This window comes from Euprymna scolopes, chromosome 10, assembly GCF_053919585.1.
Source record: "Euprymna scolopes isolate OS-2025 chromosome 10, ASM5391958v1, whole genome shotgun sequence".
In the NCBI taxonomy this organism is placed as follows: Eukaryota; Metazoa; Mollusca; class Cephalopoda; order Sepiida; family Sepiolidae; genus Euprymna; species Euprymna scolopes.
The window spans coordinates 120846052-120865502 of NC_136491.1; the positions used below are offsets into that span (position 1 = coordinate 120846052).

Below are 19451 nucleotides of genomic sequence, written 5' to 3' on the forward strand. Positions count from 1 at the left end.
ATACATACACACACACACACACACACACAATATTTTAGTTGTAGAAATTCCCCTCTTGACCAAATTACAGTAGGTTTGCACTAACAGATGCCATATACAACTTTTTATGTCTAAACTGTTACTCAACATCTTATGTAACATTCGCACGCCGTTACAAACACATTTATTCGTTATAATAAAATGTTACATTGCATCCTATAAGCACCATCATCACGATCGACAACATATTTAGACGAAGTGGTTCGTATTTTTCCTTTAACCTCAGAAGTACTCCCAGCACCCCAGTGAAGACTGGGTAAAAATAAACACTATATAAATATATTGCCATGACATCATGATAAACTGCATCATACACTGATGGACATACAACTACCTTTACGCTTCCCTATTCGAAAATAATGATTTCTCCCCAATTACATTTCCGGTATTTCTATTGGCTGAAAACGTAAAAATCTGTCATTCCGGTTTAAACATTCATACTAAAAACGAACACTTCGCATCTTCACCAACATGGCCTCTACCTCTACACAAATCAACATTTTCCTGGATATCAAACCAAATAAAAATATGCTAGAACTCTCATAACCATAAATTTTCGGTTTTTAGCGTCCAAAATTATTACATGATTAAATGAACGAACTATAATAAACGAGAAGGACTTTTTTTTCATTTTTTTAAGGCCCAAAATTATGAGATGACTAAATAAACGAATAAACGAGACCAATTTCACTTTTTAATGTAGGTTTTTAGCGTCCAAAATTTTGGCATGTCGTAATGAACGAATGTAAATCTCTACTAAGGCGAACTTCACATTTCTATATTGTTTTTAGCATCCAAAATTATTACATGACTAAACGAACATCACTTTTTAAATGGTTGTTTTAACGAGACGAACTTCGTTTTTTTTTTGTTTTTAGCGTCCTAAACTTTCACATAACTAAATAGATATTAGTAAACGAGACCTTCGCTTTTTGAATGTTGGTTTTTAGCGTCCAAAATAATGAGATGACTACATGAACGAACCATAGTAAACGAGACGAACTTATTTTTTTAATGTTTGGTTTCAGCGTCCTACATTTTGACATGAAAATTTGGACGAATCTCTTCCCACTCGCAAGATTGGGTATCTATTTCGAGAGCAGTTCTTTATATGGGGATGTTGCGGCTGACTAGAGAAGGTTAGAGGTGTCCGTTCCGAAAGCCGTTCTTACCATGGGGAGCTTAGGGGTTAGGCGACATCATCACTTTCCTTATAAAATGACGACTTTTATGTTTTCCTCTATGTTGATTAAGAACACTTGATTTATATTTGCTGTATACAAGTAGTTTTCCCCTTATAAAACCTGTATTATACACTTTATATCACTGGCCGCAAGATTAGTATGCACGGGCGAGGATCAAACCTAATTATATCCAATCGACACTGCCAGCCATTAACTTTCTTAGTTCATAGTGGGGATCTTGACAGCGACTATCAAAATTAAATTTGTGGCAAATATTTTGACAGTCACTTACATTAACAAAATGGGGCGACCATTTTCGAAAGCCATTCTTAACATGGGAATGTTTCCGACGACCATTCCGAAAGCCGTTCTTAACATGGGAATGTTGCCGGTGACCAGTCCGAAAGCTGTTCTCAACATGAGGATGTTGGGGGTGTATATTCCTAAATCCTTTCTTAAGATGAGGAGATAGATTGTTGGACAACAACAACAACAACAACAACAACAACTGCCGTACTTTCAATTTTTCTACGAGAGGAAAGGGGCATGTTTCCACCGGTTAGCGGGTCTGCTAGTATATATAATAAAGTTGAATGCCTGTATGTGTGTGTGTGTACACGAATAGGCTACTATATGGTGTACTATTACACAAAACTGACCACATACAATGATAGAAAAGCTATCAAGGAGCAGAAATGGGTATGTTACATTTTGACTAGGAATGGTTTATTAAAAACGTGGGGTCTGCGTACGCGTCCAGTCCCCAAAGAATGGAAAAAAAAAACTTTCTCAAGGGTTTTTGATATAGATGCGCATAAGAATATTTTGACAGGTATGTTTCAGCTTGAACAGGGATGGTATATGAATATTGTGGGGTTTGCGTTCGTGCCTGGCATCTATAGAATAAAAATATGCCACAAACTTTACCAAAGGCTTATGATATCTATCTGCATAAGTATACTTTTATAACTATGTTTAAGTTAAAAAAAAATGGTATGATAAAATTATGGGGTCTGCGTTCGCGCCTGATCACCATAGAATGGAAATATGCTACAAAGTTTAACAAGTTGTTTTTTTTAAATATAGATCCACATAAAATTATTATGATAAGAATGTTTAAGTTTGAATAGGTGTGGTATAATAAAAATATGGAGTCTATCTGTATCTCATAGAATGGATTTTTATTTTTATTTTTTACTAAAATATAGTTTAGGAAAAATAAGTTATTTGTGAGTAATGTCGAAACCAATTTAGGTTAATGAATAGAATTTGACCAATATTTAAATAATTTATAATTATAAAAATGGAAGGGTTAAACTATTTGAGATTATTTTCTTTCACTATTTAAATAATCTATATAATAAAGCTGAATGTTTGTGTGTGTCTGTGCATGTACACAAATAGACTCCTATATGGTTGACTATTATACAAAACTGACCACATACAATGACAGAATTGGTACCGAGGATCAGAAATAAGTATGTTACATTTGTAACAGTGGTAGTTCATTAAAGTTTTGGTGTCTATATACGCCTGGCCCTTAAAATATAGAAATATAAAAAAGTAGCCTATTTTTGAACCCAATTAACGGCGGGTACTTCTGATAGTATATAAAATTTGATATAAATGCGGGTGTGCCACAGGGATTGATTCTTGGACCTTTGTTATTTCTGATATTCATAAATGACTTGCCTGATAAAACTGTCTCTGAGATGGGTATATTTGCCGACGACACCACGCTCTATAGCAGGCACGTGGGGGAAAACTAATGAGCACATATCTAAGGTAATAGCCAAAACATAGAGGGACACTTTCAGTCTGTAGTGGAATGTGGTCAAAAATGGATGGTAACGTTCAACACTGCCAAGACAAGCCTCGTTTCTTTTAATAATTATATGAAACAGCTATGGCTAGAGATACTTTACCTGAGAGCACTTCGTTCAAGCTCCTTGGCTTAACGTTCACAGGAAACATGAGAGTTGGAATAGATACATTGAGATTATTGCTATGGCTGCTGCATGGAAAGTGGGCTCTCTCTATCCTGCTAGAAAGTTACTTACGCCTGAAAGTATCCTGTACCTCTACAAAGTCACCATTTATCCGCGTATGAAGTACTGCTGTCACATTTGGGCTGATGCATGTGCTACTAGCCTCTCACTCCTGGACCGGGTCCAAAAGAGAGTCGCCAACCTAATAGGTCCCGAACTGTCATCTAAACTTCAGTGCATGCCCCACCGTACTGGCATAAACCTGATAAAATCTTAGAAAGCATAGAAACAGATATATTTTATATTCTATGCTTTCTAAGGTTTTATCAGGCTTATGTCAGTAGTACTTCACACTTACTACAAAGTAATATATATATATATATATATATATATATATATATATATATATATATATATATATATATATATATTACTTTGTAGTAAGTGTGGAGTAGTACTGGCATAAGCCTGATAAAATCTTAGAAAGCATAGAAACAGATATATTTTAGATTTCAATAAGCCTAAAGATAAAATCACGAAACATAGACGACTTGATAAAACTACTGCTGACAAAATAGATAGACGGTGATAAAAATGAGGTGAATGTGTTCAGGAAAAAAATTATTCTGAACTTCGATGAACTAGTCAGACTTTTGCAGAAAACAAAAAAAACAAACAAACAAACAAAGGTAATAGTAGTTATAATCGGTGCGCGTTAATAAATCTGGATAGAACGTAATAGTAACGGAGAATTAACATCAAAATACGAATGGTGTTCAGTCTGAGATTTTAAGTGCTGTAAAAAATATATTTAGTTAAGTTAATGAAATCTATGTTTGATGCTGTTGCTGCAACTGATGATGATGGTGACGATGATAATGACGACGGTGGTAATGACATCAACGATGATGATTATAATGATGATCATGATGATGATTATGATGACGATGACGATGATGAGTATGACGATTACGAGTATGATGATGATGATAATGATGACGACGATGATGCAAATGACGCATGTAAATCAAAATTGGAACAAATAACAGTTGAATAATTTGAATAAATAGATAAAAATAGATATACAAATATTTACGGTATTAATTTCCAAATCAGTGAGTAATAAAGAAATATAAACGATTGAATAAAACAATATACAATGGCTAAATATATTTCTTTTCTTTCGCATGCATTAATGAACCGTTATTCTCGACTGGTTTTAATAAGACGTGACTCAGTAGTGCATGAAATATTTGTTATGTATATATATATATATATATATATATATATATATATATATATATATATATATATATATATATACTCTTATGCACGTAATAATATTTAATAAAAAATAATTTAAAAGAATAAACAAATAATACGCCATTAAAATATGGGACGGAAAATATGTAAACAAAGGGTATATAACTCCTTTCTTAGAAAGAAGAAAATACAACAGAATCGCTAAAAAAACAAAAAAAAACCAAACTAATCTGGTATTTATAGCGATCAAAATCGAGCATAAAAATTAAAACACTTGACCATTTTTCGAGCGGTGGCGGGTTCGATCCTTATCAACTGTAGCTATACTGATGAGGAGAAAACTCCGAAACATGCATGTCTATAGATTACTTACTTTTATATATATATACACTGATGAACAAAAAAAAAAATGGACTAAGAGTGAAAGAAGGAAGAAATCGATTTTTCAATATTTTTCTCATGAATTTGTGTTAATTTTAACTGAAAATTTCTATTTTGCAGATCATTATTATTATAGCATATAATAATAAGTGGAAAAATTAATCCTAAAAATGGTAGAACGGCATCTTGGCGAATTGGTCAAAGGTTCAAAGTCGAATGCTTGGTACAAGGGAAATCTTGATCTGGTCGTCCTAGAGCATTCACTTTGAAGGACGACCACAGACTTAAATTAACTGTTTTGAAGGATTGAAAGAAAACTTATGTTGACCATAGCAAAGAATTCAAAACAGGGGCTGGAAATTCTCCTTCTAGATATACAATATTTAGACGACTGAAAGAAATGTGATTTTCTTCTAAAAGGTGTGCAAAGAAGCCATTTTTATCCAAAAGAACATGATAAAAGAAGAAAATGATAGAAAGAGATTTTTCTCGTATTATGACAAGAAGATACAGACTGGTTCAGGAATGTTTTCTGGTCAGATGAAAAAAGATTTTGTCTTATTATTGATGCTCCCGAATGGTGCAATGGAAGAACCGCAGAAAGATTTTCACCAACTTGCACAAAAACGACGGTTAAATACGGGAATACCTTTTAGTGCAATAAAATCTATAAAATTTGTTTGGCCCATTTTTTTTGCTCGTGAGTGTATACGCACACACATACACGCATATATATATATATATATATATATATATATATATATATATATATATATATATATATATATACATACACACTTGAGCAATATATCAGGTTGACAAAAAAGTTCTTACCATTTTTTACTTAAAACAAAAAGAGAGGTGATAAAATAAATGCACAATAAATAAATAAAAGGCACGAGAAACACTCGTCTATCTAAAAACACTACCAATAATTTCCTCTACACTTTATCTGTGCCTAAAACTAAAAGTAGATTCCATGAACAAAGTATCTTTCTTTTAACTGCAGTCTGTGGAATTGTTATCCGTTTGTCTATTTTCCAGCTGACTACAATATGGTCATCTTCAAGTCCAACGTAAACAAATTCTTGATGAGGCGTTCCACTTAAGTTAAGAAATTTACCAAATTTTCACTACTAACGATTGCTATGATATTGTCCCATTGATTACGACACACTCTTTAACCCTTATCCTCTTAGTGGTGATGCCTACGTAAAAAAAGTGACTCTTCTACCTACCTGGGTAAGCCATTTTGTGTTTTAACTTATTTTAAAGTGCTTTCTTTTTACTTAAAAATAAAGATAGTTTTAAGCCTGTCAAGTTAGAACCAAAAATAATAGAGTCATAGCTGAACCTCGATAATCGCTTAGAAATCGAAAATTTAACCAAATGCTGGTAGAACTTTACATTTTCGCACGATTAGTGACATTTATTGAATGTGTTTTTATCACTATTTTGGCTAGGAACAAAGTGTAATATCTGTTCTGATGCTACACTTAGTCTGATTTACCATCAATCAGTTTAACTAGATCCTTCTAGACTCAAGCAATTTCGTATTTTTGACCAAATGCAGAATACGGCTTTTTGGTGAGCTGGATTTTCTCTGTATTAAAAAAAAACTAGCCTTTTGTCTAAATCTGTCCACGTTGAAAGTCAATTAAATAGAGAAAATCGTAATTTTTTCTTGAATTGATATTTTGTAATGTTTCTTATGTCAATGGATATGCTGTTGTATATGTTAATCTATTCTAAAAAAATATTTTATTTGTTTTTATAGTCTTATGAGTTGTGCTTGATACTTGCTTCTCGAACTGACTATTTTATTCAAGAATAGACACGTTTTATCGGAGTAAATAAACGGATTGCGTTAAGTATTACAACATTGTTAGTTGCATGGTGCATAAGAGTGAAGATATTTGTCAGTAGCCTGATGTTTTACCACAAGACCACTGGGACCTTATCAATTTTTTATGCACGATTTTTATCGCTATAAATGTAAGATTGTTGATTTATTTATTTTTTGTTTTTGCGATTCTGTATTATTTTTCTTCTTTCTTCTCGCTCCCTGAGCGATGTCAAGAGAGAAGTTATCTGCCCTTTGTTTACATTTTTTTCGCCCCATATTTTGGGACGTGTTAATTTTAATTATTAATTTATTATTTAAATATTTTATTTGATCCTTGTCAACAAATTCTAGCCATACTGATTAGAAGAGATACTTCTAAGCATGCATGTCTATGGATAATTTAATTTTATGCACGTAATAATATTCAAATAAACAACAAGAAAACGCTTAATAATAAAATCATATTTTAGTAAAATAAAAACATCAATAATAAATAAAATGGAAGTGACTCTATAACATATACTCCGCATTTATTTGTTACGGATGAGTACGATAAAGATTATAGAGAAATATATTTTCATTTTATTTTTAAAATGCTTCGGTGAAAATTTTTTAAATTGCTCCATGAAATACATCCATTTTAGTACCAACTCTACACATTGTATAATCTATATTATTTCTCGTTTCAGTCCTGACTCCTTGTATAAAAATATATTAACTTCCGTACATTTCAATCTGTAAAGGTTTTTTTTTTTTAATTTCATTTCTCAACTTTAATCTATGAACTACGTGACATCTATTCTATACCATGGCTTTTGAGTCCCCAATTGTTGACATGCTGACGGAGCAGGGAACCGGAGGAATAAGCGGCGATGATCAGCATGCGTTCATAGTAAGGAAACAACGGTTCGCGTACCTAGAACGGTTTGATTACCAGTTGAAGATGACCAGACAAAACAGATGCTGAAAAGAAGAGACAAAGTCTACTACTACTACTACTACTACTACTACTACTACTAGGAGTGAACATAATCCCTCTTGTTGGTAAAAAGAATTACTTAACCAAACACACATAAAGGTCCCTGATTCATTTCCAGTTTAAACCAAACTCATCTTTCTGGATTAAAGTTGGATGACAGAGCCACGTAACCCGTCTATTTCAAAACTAAAACACCTGATAAATCGCCTTTCTTTCAAAACAATTACAAATTCATGATTCCGGAATTCTACTATCAATCCCAAAACATGTGTAAAACGCAAACAAAAAACAACAAAACACCTTAAAAGTAAAAAAAAAAAATAAATAAATAAAAAACGAAAAGAAAAAGAACAAAAGAAAACAAAACAAACAAAAAACAAACAAAAACAAAAAATAATAAATAAAAAAAAGCAACTCCCAACCACAATACTCTGCCTTTTGACTAGGAACAAAATGTAGTATCAGTTTTAATACTAAGTTCTATCATTTATGTCCTATGCCAGTGAAAATGAACTCTTTATAGATATGGACAATTGCTATTTTTGACCCAATCCAGATTGGCCATTTTTGGGAGAGCTGAATTTTACCCATATTAAAAAATCAACTATATGTCAAACTCTGCCCTCGTCATGAGGCAAGTTAATAGGGATTACGCATACTAGAGCCAGTTTCCGAAAACTCGACTCGATAACAACTTCTTGTAAGTTGAATAAAAAAATTCGACTCTTAGTTCGTCAATCCGGCTTTGATCTTTTAAAAACCCGACACCGACTCTGTCACTCACTTCGGCAAGAAATCATAGCATTTCAATGAAACATTAAACTGTAAACACTTGCCTGATTTAGAATTACTCGCCACAGACCTCAATACTGTCATGGAAAGATAAGCTGGAAATAAAAGAAAAGAGAACAAAATTAATATAACAATATATAAAAATAAAGACAGACAAAAAAATATTTTCAATAATCACATAGATCGGATAATATAAGCAAATTAAGTATACATTATCGTCAAAGATAAAAAGGATACGAACGACCGATTAATCGATATATGCATATGATCAGAGAGAAGGGAGAACATAATGAAATTATTAATATTACTGAAAAGAAATGTAAAAAATCAATCTACGATACGATTACATATTTACCTCTGCGATGAAATAATGTTTTCAGTTTGTTACTACTTCTGTTTGTGTTTCTAGTATCAAAATCGCTTGACCAATAGTCACCAAACTTAGTCAAAATATCAGTCATAATCTCACTTAGAATTGATATGATTTGAGTTTTTTTTGTTTATCTACCTCAGGTTATATTCAGATTGCGCACTGGCATAAACATTTTCATGACAGCTTTCTAAGCCTTACTACTTTCGTGCTAATTCATGGCAAAATGGAAATGGGTGTTTTGTTTATGACAGAATTACTAGAAGATTTTTTTATATGGCTGACAGGCTATTTCCATCTGGTTTGACTTTTCATTAAAGTTTCTTTTGCCTAGATAGGTTACCTTCGTCACCTCATCTATTTTCTACTGCCTTAAAAGTAACCTGCTGGAATATCAGAAGGAAGCTAAAAAATATTACCGTTTCCTTAGAGTGAACTGAAATTGTGCAAAGTAAGGACATTCAGCCACGACCGACGTTAATATAGATTCAGCCCTGTTCACTGAAATATGATATCATGCTTGAAGTCCTAGCAAGCAAGATCTGTCGAACAGTCAGACTATCGATAATGAATGAGAGCTTTTTACAAAAACATCAGAGAATATAAAAACTTGCATTGAAAAAAAATAACAAAGCATGATTTATATTGAAACTGAACTTATTCAATATTAATTTAAAAATAAAAAAAATGAGAATTAGTTCATAACAGATTAGATGCGTGTTGTTTCTGCGAAACTACGTTTTCTAAATTAAGATTTTATTGTTTCGTAGATTTAAAATACTAAAATTCGTTTATTATTTAACCAAAAGCTTGCATTAACATAAAAAAAAGAACATAATTTGATTTATACTGAAACTGAACTTTATTTAATATAAATAAAAAGCATATACAATCAAATACCGCAAAAACTCGGAAATATATCGAACGATAAATAATTTTTAAAATGAAAACGATTTAAATTAAAAGAAATCATTTAAATACAAAATTGCCAGTGCAGAGTATATATTTTGAAATCAAAATTATAGAAAAAAAACCCCCGTTGAATAATTTAGTTAAAAATGGGGGTTTTAATAACGTTATTATTTTAGCATGTCCTGTATTTTGCATAAAGAATAAAACCCGATTAATTAATAAATTTTAGTTTCTTATGTAGAATTCGACTTAATAAAAATACAAAAAAACACATAAAGATCTTTAAAATGTACATATCCGTCACAGAACGAAGATGTCATATATTACATATCTAGTAAATTGAAAAAAAACTACTTGGTCAATTTACCTAACTTTTAGAATATGATATCTTCGTTCCTTGACAAGTACAGATATCATAAATATTTTTAATGTTTTTTTTTTTTGCTTTTTAAGTAAGTTGTATTCTAATAAAAACCGAATTTTTTCTGTCTCATAACATTTGATGCAAAAATTTATAACTATTTTGGGTAAATATATAAACAGTCTAAGCTTACAAGCTTTTATGGAAATATGTTTATTAAACTTAAATTTTTGAATGAGGATAAATATTAACTTTAAAAAATATTATTATCCCCTAAAACTTCCTCACAGAAATAATGAACTTGGAACATTCTTTTTCTAGAAAAAGGCTTTAATGTAATTTAATAAATTAAAACAAACAAAAAATGAACAAGTTAAGTGGCAGAAAAACAACAAAAGAAAGACCTCCAATCTGTAGTGGAATGAAGACAAAAGTGGATGGTCACATTCGATTCAGCCAAGACTAAGCTTGTCTCCTTCAATAATTATAAGAAACCTTCCCAACCACCAATAGCTATGGCTACCGATCCATTACCTGAAAGTAATTTTTTCAAACTCCTCGGCTTAACGTTCACAGGGAGCATGAGTTGGAACAGATACATTAAGAGTATTGTCAATGCCGCTGCAAAGAATGTGTGTTCTCTCTTCCGTGCTCGAAAGTTACTTACGGCTGAAAGTATCATGTACCTGAACAAAGCCACCATTCGCCCATTTATGAAGTATTGTTATCACATTTGGGATCGTGCACTCGCACTCTCGCTCTTAGACAGGGTTCAAAAGCGAGTCGCCAACCTGATAGGTCCTGAACTGTCATCCAAGCTCCGACTTCTGTCCCATAGACGAAATATTGCATACCTCTGCCTGTTAACAAGTATTTTAATGGTATGTGATCCGACGAACTACAAACCCGTGTACCCCCTCGACATAAATATCCCCGAAAACCCTGAGAAGCAGCAAAATCCCACCTCTATACAGTAGTGATCCCTAAATGTAAGAAAGTCTTCTACTCTAATAGTTTCTTCCACAGAACTGCTAGACTTTCGAATTTTCTTCCGGGTTCCTGCTTCTCTAACTGCACTGACATGCAGAAGTTCAAGTGTAATGTAAACAGCTATTTTGTTGCTTAACTCCCTACATAGTATCCCTGCAACTTATGCCCCTTATACTAGTATCATTTGCGGTGAAAATGTACTAATATATATATATATATATATATATATATATATATATATATACACTCATATATATATATATATATATATATATATATATATATATATAAGTGAAAGTGTCTGTGTGTCTGTGTATCTGTGTATCTGTGTACATTTCCCTACGCAATAACTCTGTCAATTTTTAGTCTACAGACTCGAAATTTGATATACAGTGTACTGAGATTTGGGAAAATCGAGGTGATTAGTTTTCGGACAGAAATTTGGTGATTAAGGGGTCAAACTGCAACGATTTGACCTTTGGGAACTCTACCAAACTCCTCTGACAATTTTGGGTCTACGCACTTGCAATTTTAGATATAGGTTCCATGGACATCGATCTAAATTAATAACTTGATTTGAGCCCAAAACAATAAATTTTAAGGGGTCATAATAGGGGTCAAAGTTAAAAAAAATTGACCTCTGCGGTCTCTTCCAAATTACTCGGACAATTTCTGGTCTAAATATTTCAAATTTTACATAAAGGGTATACAGAGATAGGGGAAGCTTTTTCATTAGTTTCGGTCGAAAATTTTTAGTTATCAATATATAAATGTATGTATGTCTGTTTGAATGTCTGCCTTAAACTTTCAATAGAGGCGACGGATTTTACCAAGATCATTATCGTTTTAAAGTTCGACCTTTCATACGACAAATATCGAAAAATTGGCTAAAAACATAAATATCTTCCCCTTCAACTAGGCACTTTTCTACAGGGGGGGGGCACACTTTTTTCGCCGATAGTTTTTAAAGTTATCCTCTCCTTTAGATTGTCTTGCCTTAATTTAAAAAAATAACGCTTCCGTTTTGGCGGTGGTCGTAACAGCATAAACGTTAGGTTTTACCCCGGTCTTTTCCTCCTTTACGGTACGGGTTCGAGCCTGCCTTCCTACTACCACTTTTTTTTTTTTTTTGCTCAACATACACATCCAAACACCCGGGTAACGCCCGGCTGAAATGCTAGTATATATATATATATATATATATATATATATATATATATATATATATATATATATATATTTAATATATATTTAACAAATTCCTAATGAACCGCCCCCTTAAGTAAACACTTCATCAAATCTCCACACTAACGTAATGTACTTGCAATAACCCTTATCACTGAGTGGCTTCCGGGCCTTGATAAGTGGTGACCACTATGTATATATATATATATATATATATATATATATATATATATATACGGGGATACAAGGCGTCCACAAAGTCTGGCTATATAATGTAGTCAGACTTTGTGGAAGCATCCTATAGATTATGTAACCGGACTTTGTGGGCGCCCTATATACACCCCCCACACACGTGTATATATATATATATATATATATATATATATATATATATATATATATATATATATATATATAGACAGGGTGCCCACAAAGTCTGGCTACATAATCTAGAGGATGCTTCCACAAAGTCTGGCTACATTATGTAGCCAGACTCTGTGGACACCCTGTATATATATATATATATATATATATATATATATATATATATATATATATATATATATATATATATATATATATATATATATATATATATATAGGGTGGTTTTCAGATGCAGCGAACTTTAAATTTACAACTATTTTCTTAAATTGTAATTTTGTCAATTATCGGTTATTTTGAGTTCAGATTGTTTTTGCAATTCATTACGAAAAGACTGATACCTAGCAGTGTTTGCAAATTGGAAATATCATTTTACTGAGTAAAACATTTGATGAACGAATAATTTCACGAAATGGATAACTCAACTGACCGCCTTTGTTTAGCGACTTAACTCTATCAGATTGTTTTCTTTGGAGATATGTAAAGTCCCATGTCTACGCTGATAAACTAAACACAATAGATCACTTGTAAGACAACATTCCTATAAAAGAGCAATATATATATAAAAATCATTTATAATATATAAATAACTTTCCATCGTTGAATACTCTCTGACTGTTTACTATGAAAGTTCACTGACTGGGTATTTATAGATACGTAATTTCATTCAATTATTGTGTTAATTGTGGATAGACTTCAGGCAGAATTTTATCCTACGAAGTTAAGGAAAAATTTATGGTTGTGTTTGCACCAAATGTACCAATATTATTTATCACTCTTTACATTGATGATTGCGTAAGCATGAAACACCAGTGTTATTAGGTATAAAATAATTCTTAACATTTATTTAAAAATATTATATATGTGTGTGTGTGTGTGTGTGTGCGTGTGCGTATGCTATATTGTAAAAAGCATCATTTCATCAAATTGCAGTATACAAAAAGCTTCAAGAATACACGAGCGAAAATTTCGTCCATCAATAATAAATATACGTCATATGTAATGGCCATCATATATGAAAGAGAGCGACGAAACGCACGTCAGTAGACGTTTAGTGGAAATATAATATTAACGTTCGTGAAGCAAAGAGTTCACAGAAACACAATGTAAATGATCAATTCTTCGTCTCGACAATTTATCCGGAGATTACAGATATCGATGAAACAGGTCTTTGGCCTACTGGGACCGTTTTTCAAAATGGCGCACGGACGAGAAAGAAAAGGTAAATAAACGATTGGAGGTCACTGACTCTCATAACACATCCGTGATAACAAGAACGATAACAATAACAATAGAATTAACACAAACAAAATAATATTTATTGCGATTAATATTAGCGCAGAACCAACTGAAGCATATATAATAGTCTAGGTGTTATCTTACAATAGAATTGGCATAAGAATGTGAAGTATTCGTTTACACCGGATCGCTAATTATTCCATATTATATTGTAATACATGCACACACGCATAAAACACACACACATACACATTTCAAGTGTTTGGACCGAAAATTGTCGGAGGAGTTTGGTAGAGTTCTTAAAAGTCAAATCGTTGAACGTTGACCCCTTAATCGTCAAATTTCTGGCCGAAAACCGATCACATTGATTTTCCCAAATCTCAGTACCCCGTATATCAAATTTCGAGTCTGTAGACTAAAAATTGCCAGTTCTTGCGTAGGAAAATGTACACACACAGACACACAGATACACAGACAGACACCTTAACTTATATATATATATATATATATATATATATATATATATATATATATATATATATTAGATAATTTTGATTGTGATCTATATATATTATAGTTTTGGTCTATATATATTATATATATATATATATATATATAATTCGAATGCAAAACACGATTTACACCATGTACCGTGTATATATATATATATATATATATATATATATATATATATATATATATATATATTTAAATAAGGGAGTAGTCACCAACAATGTGTATTTTTTAACATTATTTTATTATTCCGTGTCTTGGTTTTTCATTGAGAATTATGTTTGGATCATTGTAATAATGTTTTTAAGTCATTGAAATCGTTTTTACGCGCGTTTCAGACGTTCTGTGAAGCGTCCTTGTCAGAAATTATTTTCAAATGTGTTGGAGATGTAAAAATGGCAATTTTTGTAGTTAATTTGAAGTTTTTCCAAGGGGTGGAGGCTTGTAAGTGTTTATTATTCATTGGCATGCTCAATTTTTATTACTCTTTTATTGGGCTAGTAGAGGGAGGCCGCTGACCTGGTTGTAGTCGCTCTCTCTTTCTGCTAATGTTTTTTCTTTTCCTTTAGGGTGGGGTAGGGTGTGTGTGTGTGTGTGTGTGTGTGTGTGTGTTTGTGTGTGTGCGTGTGTGTGCGTGTGTGTGTTTGCTTTTATTTGTTTGGGAATGTGTGTACTGTTTTATAGTGTTATGAGGTTATTTGCTTCCTTAGGAAGGCGACTGTGATCCGAGGTCGTTACTAATGTGTATGTGTGAGGAGGGGGGACCAGCTCTTCTGAAATAAGGGTAGGGGTGCTTTCATTCTATTTTGATATTTATTTTTTGGATTTTTGGATTTTAGTATTGTGATTTTTCGTTTTAGTTTTTTCGGGTATTCCTTATATTATATTTGTTTAGAAAGAGGGGTGTATTTAAAATATGTATAGGGGATTTTTTAATGTTTCTATTTATTTGTCTCCCCATGTGGGTATGGCCAGACCCAGGATCGGTTCCTAGTGTGGGGAAGATTTTGTTCCCCAGAGGGGGGCATTGGAGGGGGTATAGGTATGGGAGGGGGATGATAGAAGGGATGATAGTTGTTTCAGTCATGAGGGGGTTCTCCTCCACTGACTGAGGAGGGAGCGAGGTGTTGGAACAGATATTATACTATGGTTCTAGGTGTTTCCTAGTGTTGTTGGTTTCGAGGTTAAGTAGGGTTGGTATTGTTCAGTGTGTTGTATTAGAGATAGGGGTGGTATGTCGTTGTGTGGTTGTATGCGCGCACGTGTGTGTGTTTTAATGTGTCGGTTCTGATTTATGTGTGGGTGTGTATATGTGTATGTGCATGGATGTACATGCGAGTGTACCTTGCATTTCATGTTTTTGTGTGATGATATTAGGCTCTGTTCAGTTCAGGAGTGAATCAGGTGATGAAGTTATTTTCCTGTGTAAGTAAATAAAAATAATTGTCTGTTTGGAAGATTGGCATAATTTGAAGCTGTTTCCACTGCATGTGTGTACGTGTTTTGAAACATAGAGGTGTCTGTTATCTGCAATTTTGATGTTGCTCTTATGTAAGGCTACTCTATTGCTGAAATTTTTGGTGGCGCCTATGTAGGATTTGTTGCATGTTGTGCATCTTAGTGCATATACTAGATTTCTGGAGGTGCAATTTAGATCCTTTTTTATTTTGAATGTTTGTGCTGGGTTTTTGAATGTGTATGTGTTACCTTCTATTATTATGTCACATATATATATATATATATATATATATATATATATATATATATATATATATATATATATATAAGTGAAAATGTCTGTGTGTGTATGTGTGTGTCTGTATACATTTCCCTACGCAATAACTCTGTCAATTTTAAGCCTACGGATTCGAAATTTGATATACAGGGTACTGAGATTTGGGAAAATCGAGGTGATTAGTTTTCGGATAGAAATTTGGCGATTACGGAGTCAAAGTTCAACGATTTGACCTTTGAGAACTCTATCAAACTCCTCCTAAAAATTTGTGGTCTAAACACGTGAAATTTTAGATAATGAATGGGGAAAACCTAACGTTTATGCCGACCACCGCCAAACCGGAAGCTACATTTTTAAAAATTAAGGCAAGACAATGTAAAGGGGAGGATAACTTTAAAAAATATCGGCGAAAATAGTGACCCCCCTGTAGAAAAGTTCCTAGTTGAGGGGGGAAATATTAATGTTTTTAGCCAATATTTCGATATTTGTCGTATGAAAGGTCGAATTTTAAAACGATAATGATCTTGGTAAAATCTGTCGCCTCTATTGAAAGCTTAAGGCAGACATGCAAACAGACATGCATACATACATTTATATATTGGTGACTAAAAATTTTCGACCGAAACTGATGAAAAAGCTTGCCCTATCTCTGAATACCCTTTATGTAAAATTTCAAATATTTAGACCAGAAATTGTCTGAGTAATTTGGAAGAGACCGCAGAGGTCAATTTTTTTAAAAATTTGACTCCTATTATGACCCCTTAAAATTTATTGTTTTGGGCTCAAATCAAGTTATTAATTTAGATCGATGTCCATGGAACCTATATCTAAAATTTCAAGTGAATAGACCCAAAATTGTCAGAGGAGTTTGGTAGAGTTCCCAAAGGTCAAATCGTTGAAGTTTGACCCCTTAATCGCCAAATTTCTTGCCCAACACCGATCACATCGATTTTCCCAAATCTCAGTACATTGTATATCAAATTTCGAGTCTGTAGACTAAAAATTGACAGACTTAATGCGTAGACACACACACATACACACACTAACAGACACACACACGCAGACCCGTTCACTTATATATATATATATATATATATATATATATATATGTGTGTGTGTGTGTATGTGTGTGTGTGTGTAGATGCATATATATATGTGTGTGTATGTGTCCATAACGTTTTGCACTCAATTACGAGAGAAAAGAGGCATTAAACGACCCTATGCTTAGATGTTTAGTCTCTTACATTTTTCACTAATCTCGGTTCAGCGTCGATTTGTGCATATATTCGTCTCGAAGTATGTCAGAAAAGAGACCATAATAATCTTGTCAGCAAATGACTTTTGATTCCCAACTCCCATTCATCTGCTTAGGTCATCTTTTGAACCTTTCGCTGCCAATCATTCCTTCTACTACAAACATTTGTTATCTCCCCAATGCTTTTATTACATAACAACGGTCAGTTGACACGCATGAATAAATTTCAAATAATTTAAAACATAAACAAGGGATGATGTTTTTTTACGACAAAACCGCCAACCAAACATTGTATTTATTATTTCAATTGAATTAGGTCATATTGGTATAGTCACCATGAAGTTGGGATATCTACTTAGAGAATATATATATAACAAAAGCAAAAACAGTAAGAAACGATTTACTCAGGCATTCACCCACTCAGTGCATTAACGTAGCAATATGACCAGTCTATTCAATTCATTAGAATCATCCGTAAAAAGGCTAATGAAATCTACGCGAACACAATGGTCTTTCTAAAGTAGCATTTATAGAAAATAATAGCAAACAATATAACTATGCATGAGGGAGTAAGAATTAAATATGTTAAATCATATTCTCATAATTGGGAAATGATCAGTGCTATGGGACCACCATGTTCAAATATGTAATGCACTCTCGCGAAACAAGTTAAAAATGGAAATCATTCGCAACGGTTCTTTTATTTTGTATCATGTTGTAATGGATTATTGGTGTCTGTTGCTGGAAAGCAACTTGGTGCATTTATAAGAGAAACTCATAACACTGATGTATTACAGATGGAGATTGGGTGTCTTTCTGCCTGAATGCGAAATATATTTCTTAGTCTATTTGTATGTCTGTCTGTTTGTTTATTCCACCTTTTCTTGAAAACTGCTAGGCGATCTGGCTGAAATTTTGTATAGACCCTTTTTATGACATGATGCAACACACTAAGTAATATGGTATCAATTAGATGCACTTTTAGCGATTAATAAAGCTTAATAATTATCACAATAATATTTACTTTAGAAGTTTTCTCAGAAACTACTGAGCCGATCTGAATTAAATTTTGTATGAACTCTTGGTATGGTATGGTGGAGTGAACAATTTATTATAATATCCGTTCGATGTAGAGTTAAGGATAAATAGGGATTAGTCACTACGATATCACATTTACTCTAGATTTTTTTATCGGTAACTACTTGTTATCTCCCCAATGCCTGAAATTTGATAAGAACCTTTGTTCTGATAACGTGCATCGAACTAAGTATTATGGTATCCGTTTTATGTAAAGTTAGGGATCAATAGGCATTAATAGGTATTAGTATTTAATGCAATAAAAATAGTACAAATTGAACCATATTTAACCAGCAATTTGGCATAAAGCACTCATTCTAAATGAACGGGCTATAACTTTTGCCGAATTTAATGGCTAAAATATCGAGTAGTGTTAATATCTAATAATCGACATCCAATATCTGTCTGCGTTTAATTCAAAGGTTGACGAATAGCGTATGTTTGTTCGTCAAGTAGAATCCTCCCAGGCATTACTTTGGAAGGGGAAGAAGGAAGGGTAGTGTATTATCTGTTGTGTGATCATTATACTGTTGTACATTTTTAGATAGGTGAGGTATTCTAGTATCTGTTCTGTTGTAATGATACGATTTTCTCATGCATTACATTCTCCTTTGAGGGGCAATGCAGTACACGTTCGTTCGTCTTGTAAACTAGCAAACCATGCGACCAGAAAGAATATATCTTGACAAGTAAAAACTAATTATCGTATAGTAATGTTTCCATACATATATTGGTTCCTGAAAAGGTCGAAATAGTAAAGAAAATTATTAGTTGTTGGTTGGATTTTTCTCTAAACAGTATCAAGTGATACTAAAATCCATTTACACTAATAAGGAAAGAAATAAGGAAAGATGTCCACCCTTTTGTATTTATCGCACGCTTTCGATTACGTTCTTCTTCCGGTTCAATTACTCCCCCAAATATATAAAATTATTTTAAATGATTTATTATTATTATTCG

The 19451-nt window shown here is 32.7% G+C and overlaps 1 protein-coding gene across 1 annotated transcript in view; it reads right to left on the minus strand.

The window, feature by feature from the left end:
* LOC145286258 (low-density lipoprotein receptor-related protein 12-like) overlaps positions 1-19451 on the minus strand; it is a 925334-nt gene that overhangs the window by 335552 nt on the left and 570331 nt on the right. Inside the window, exon 2 of the mRNA XM_080135079.1 lies at positions 8517-8567. Coding sequence (XP_079991205.1) covers positions 8517-8567 — 51 coding nt within the window. The remainder of the gene's footprint in view (positions 1-8516; positions 8568-19451) is intronic.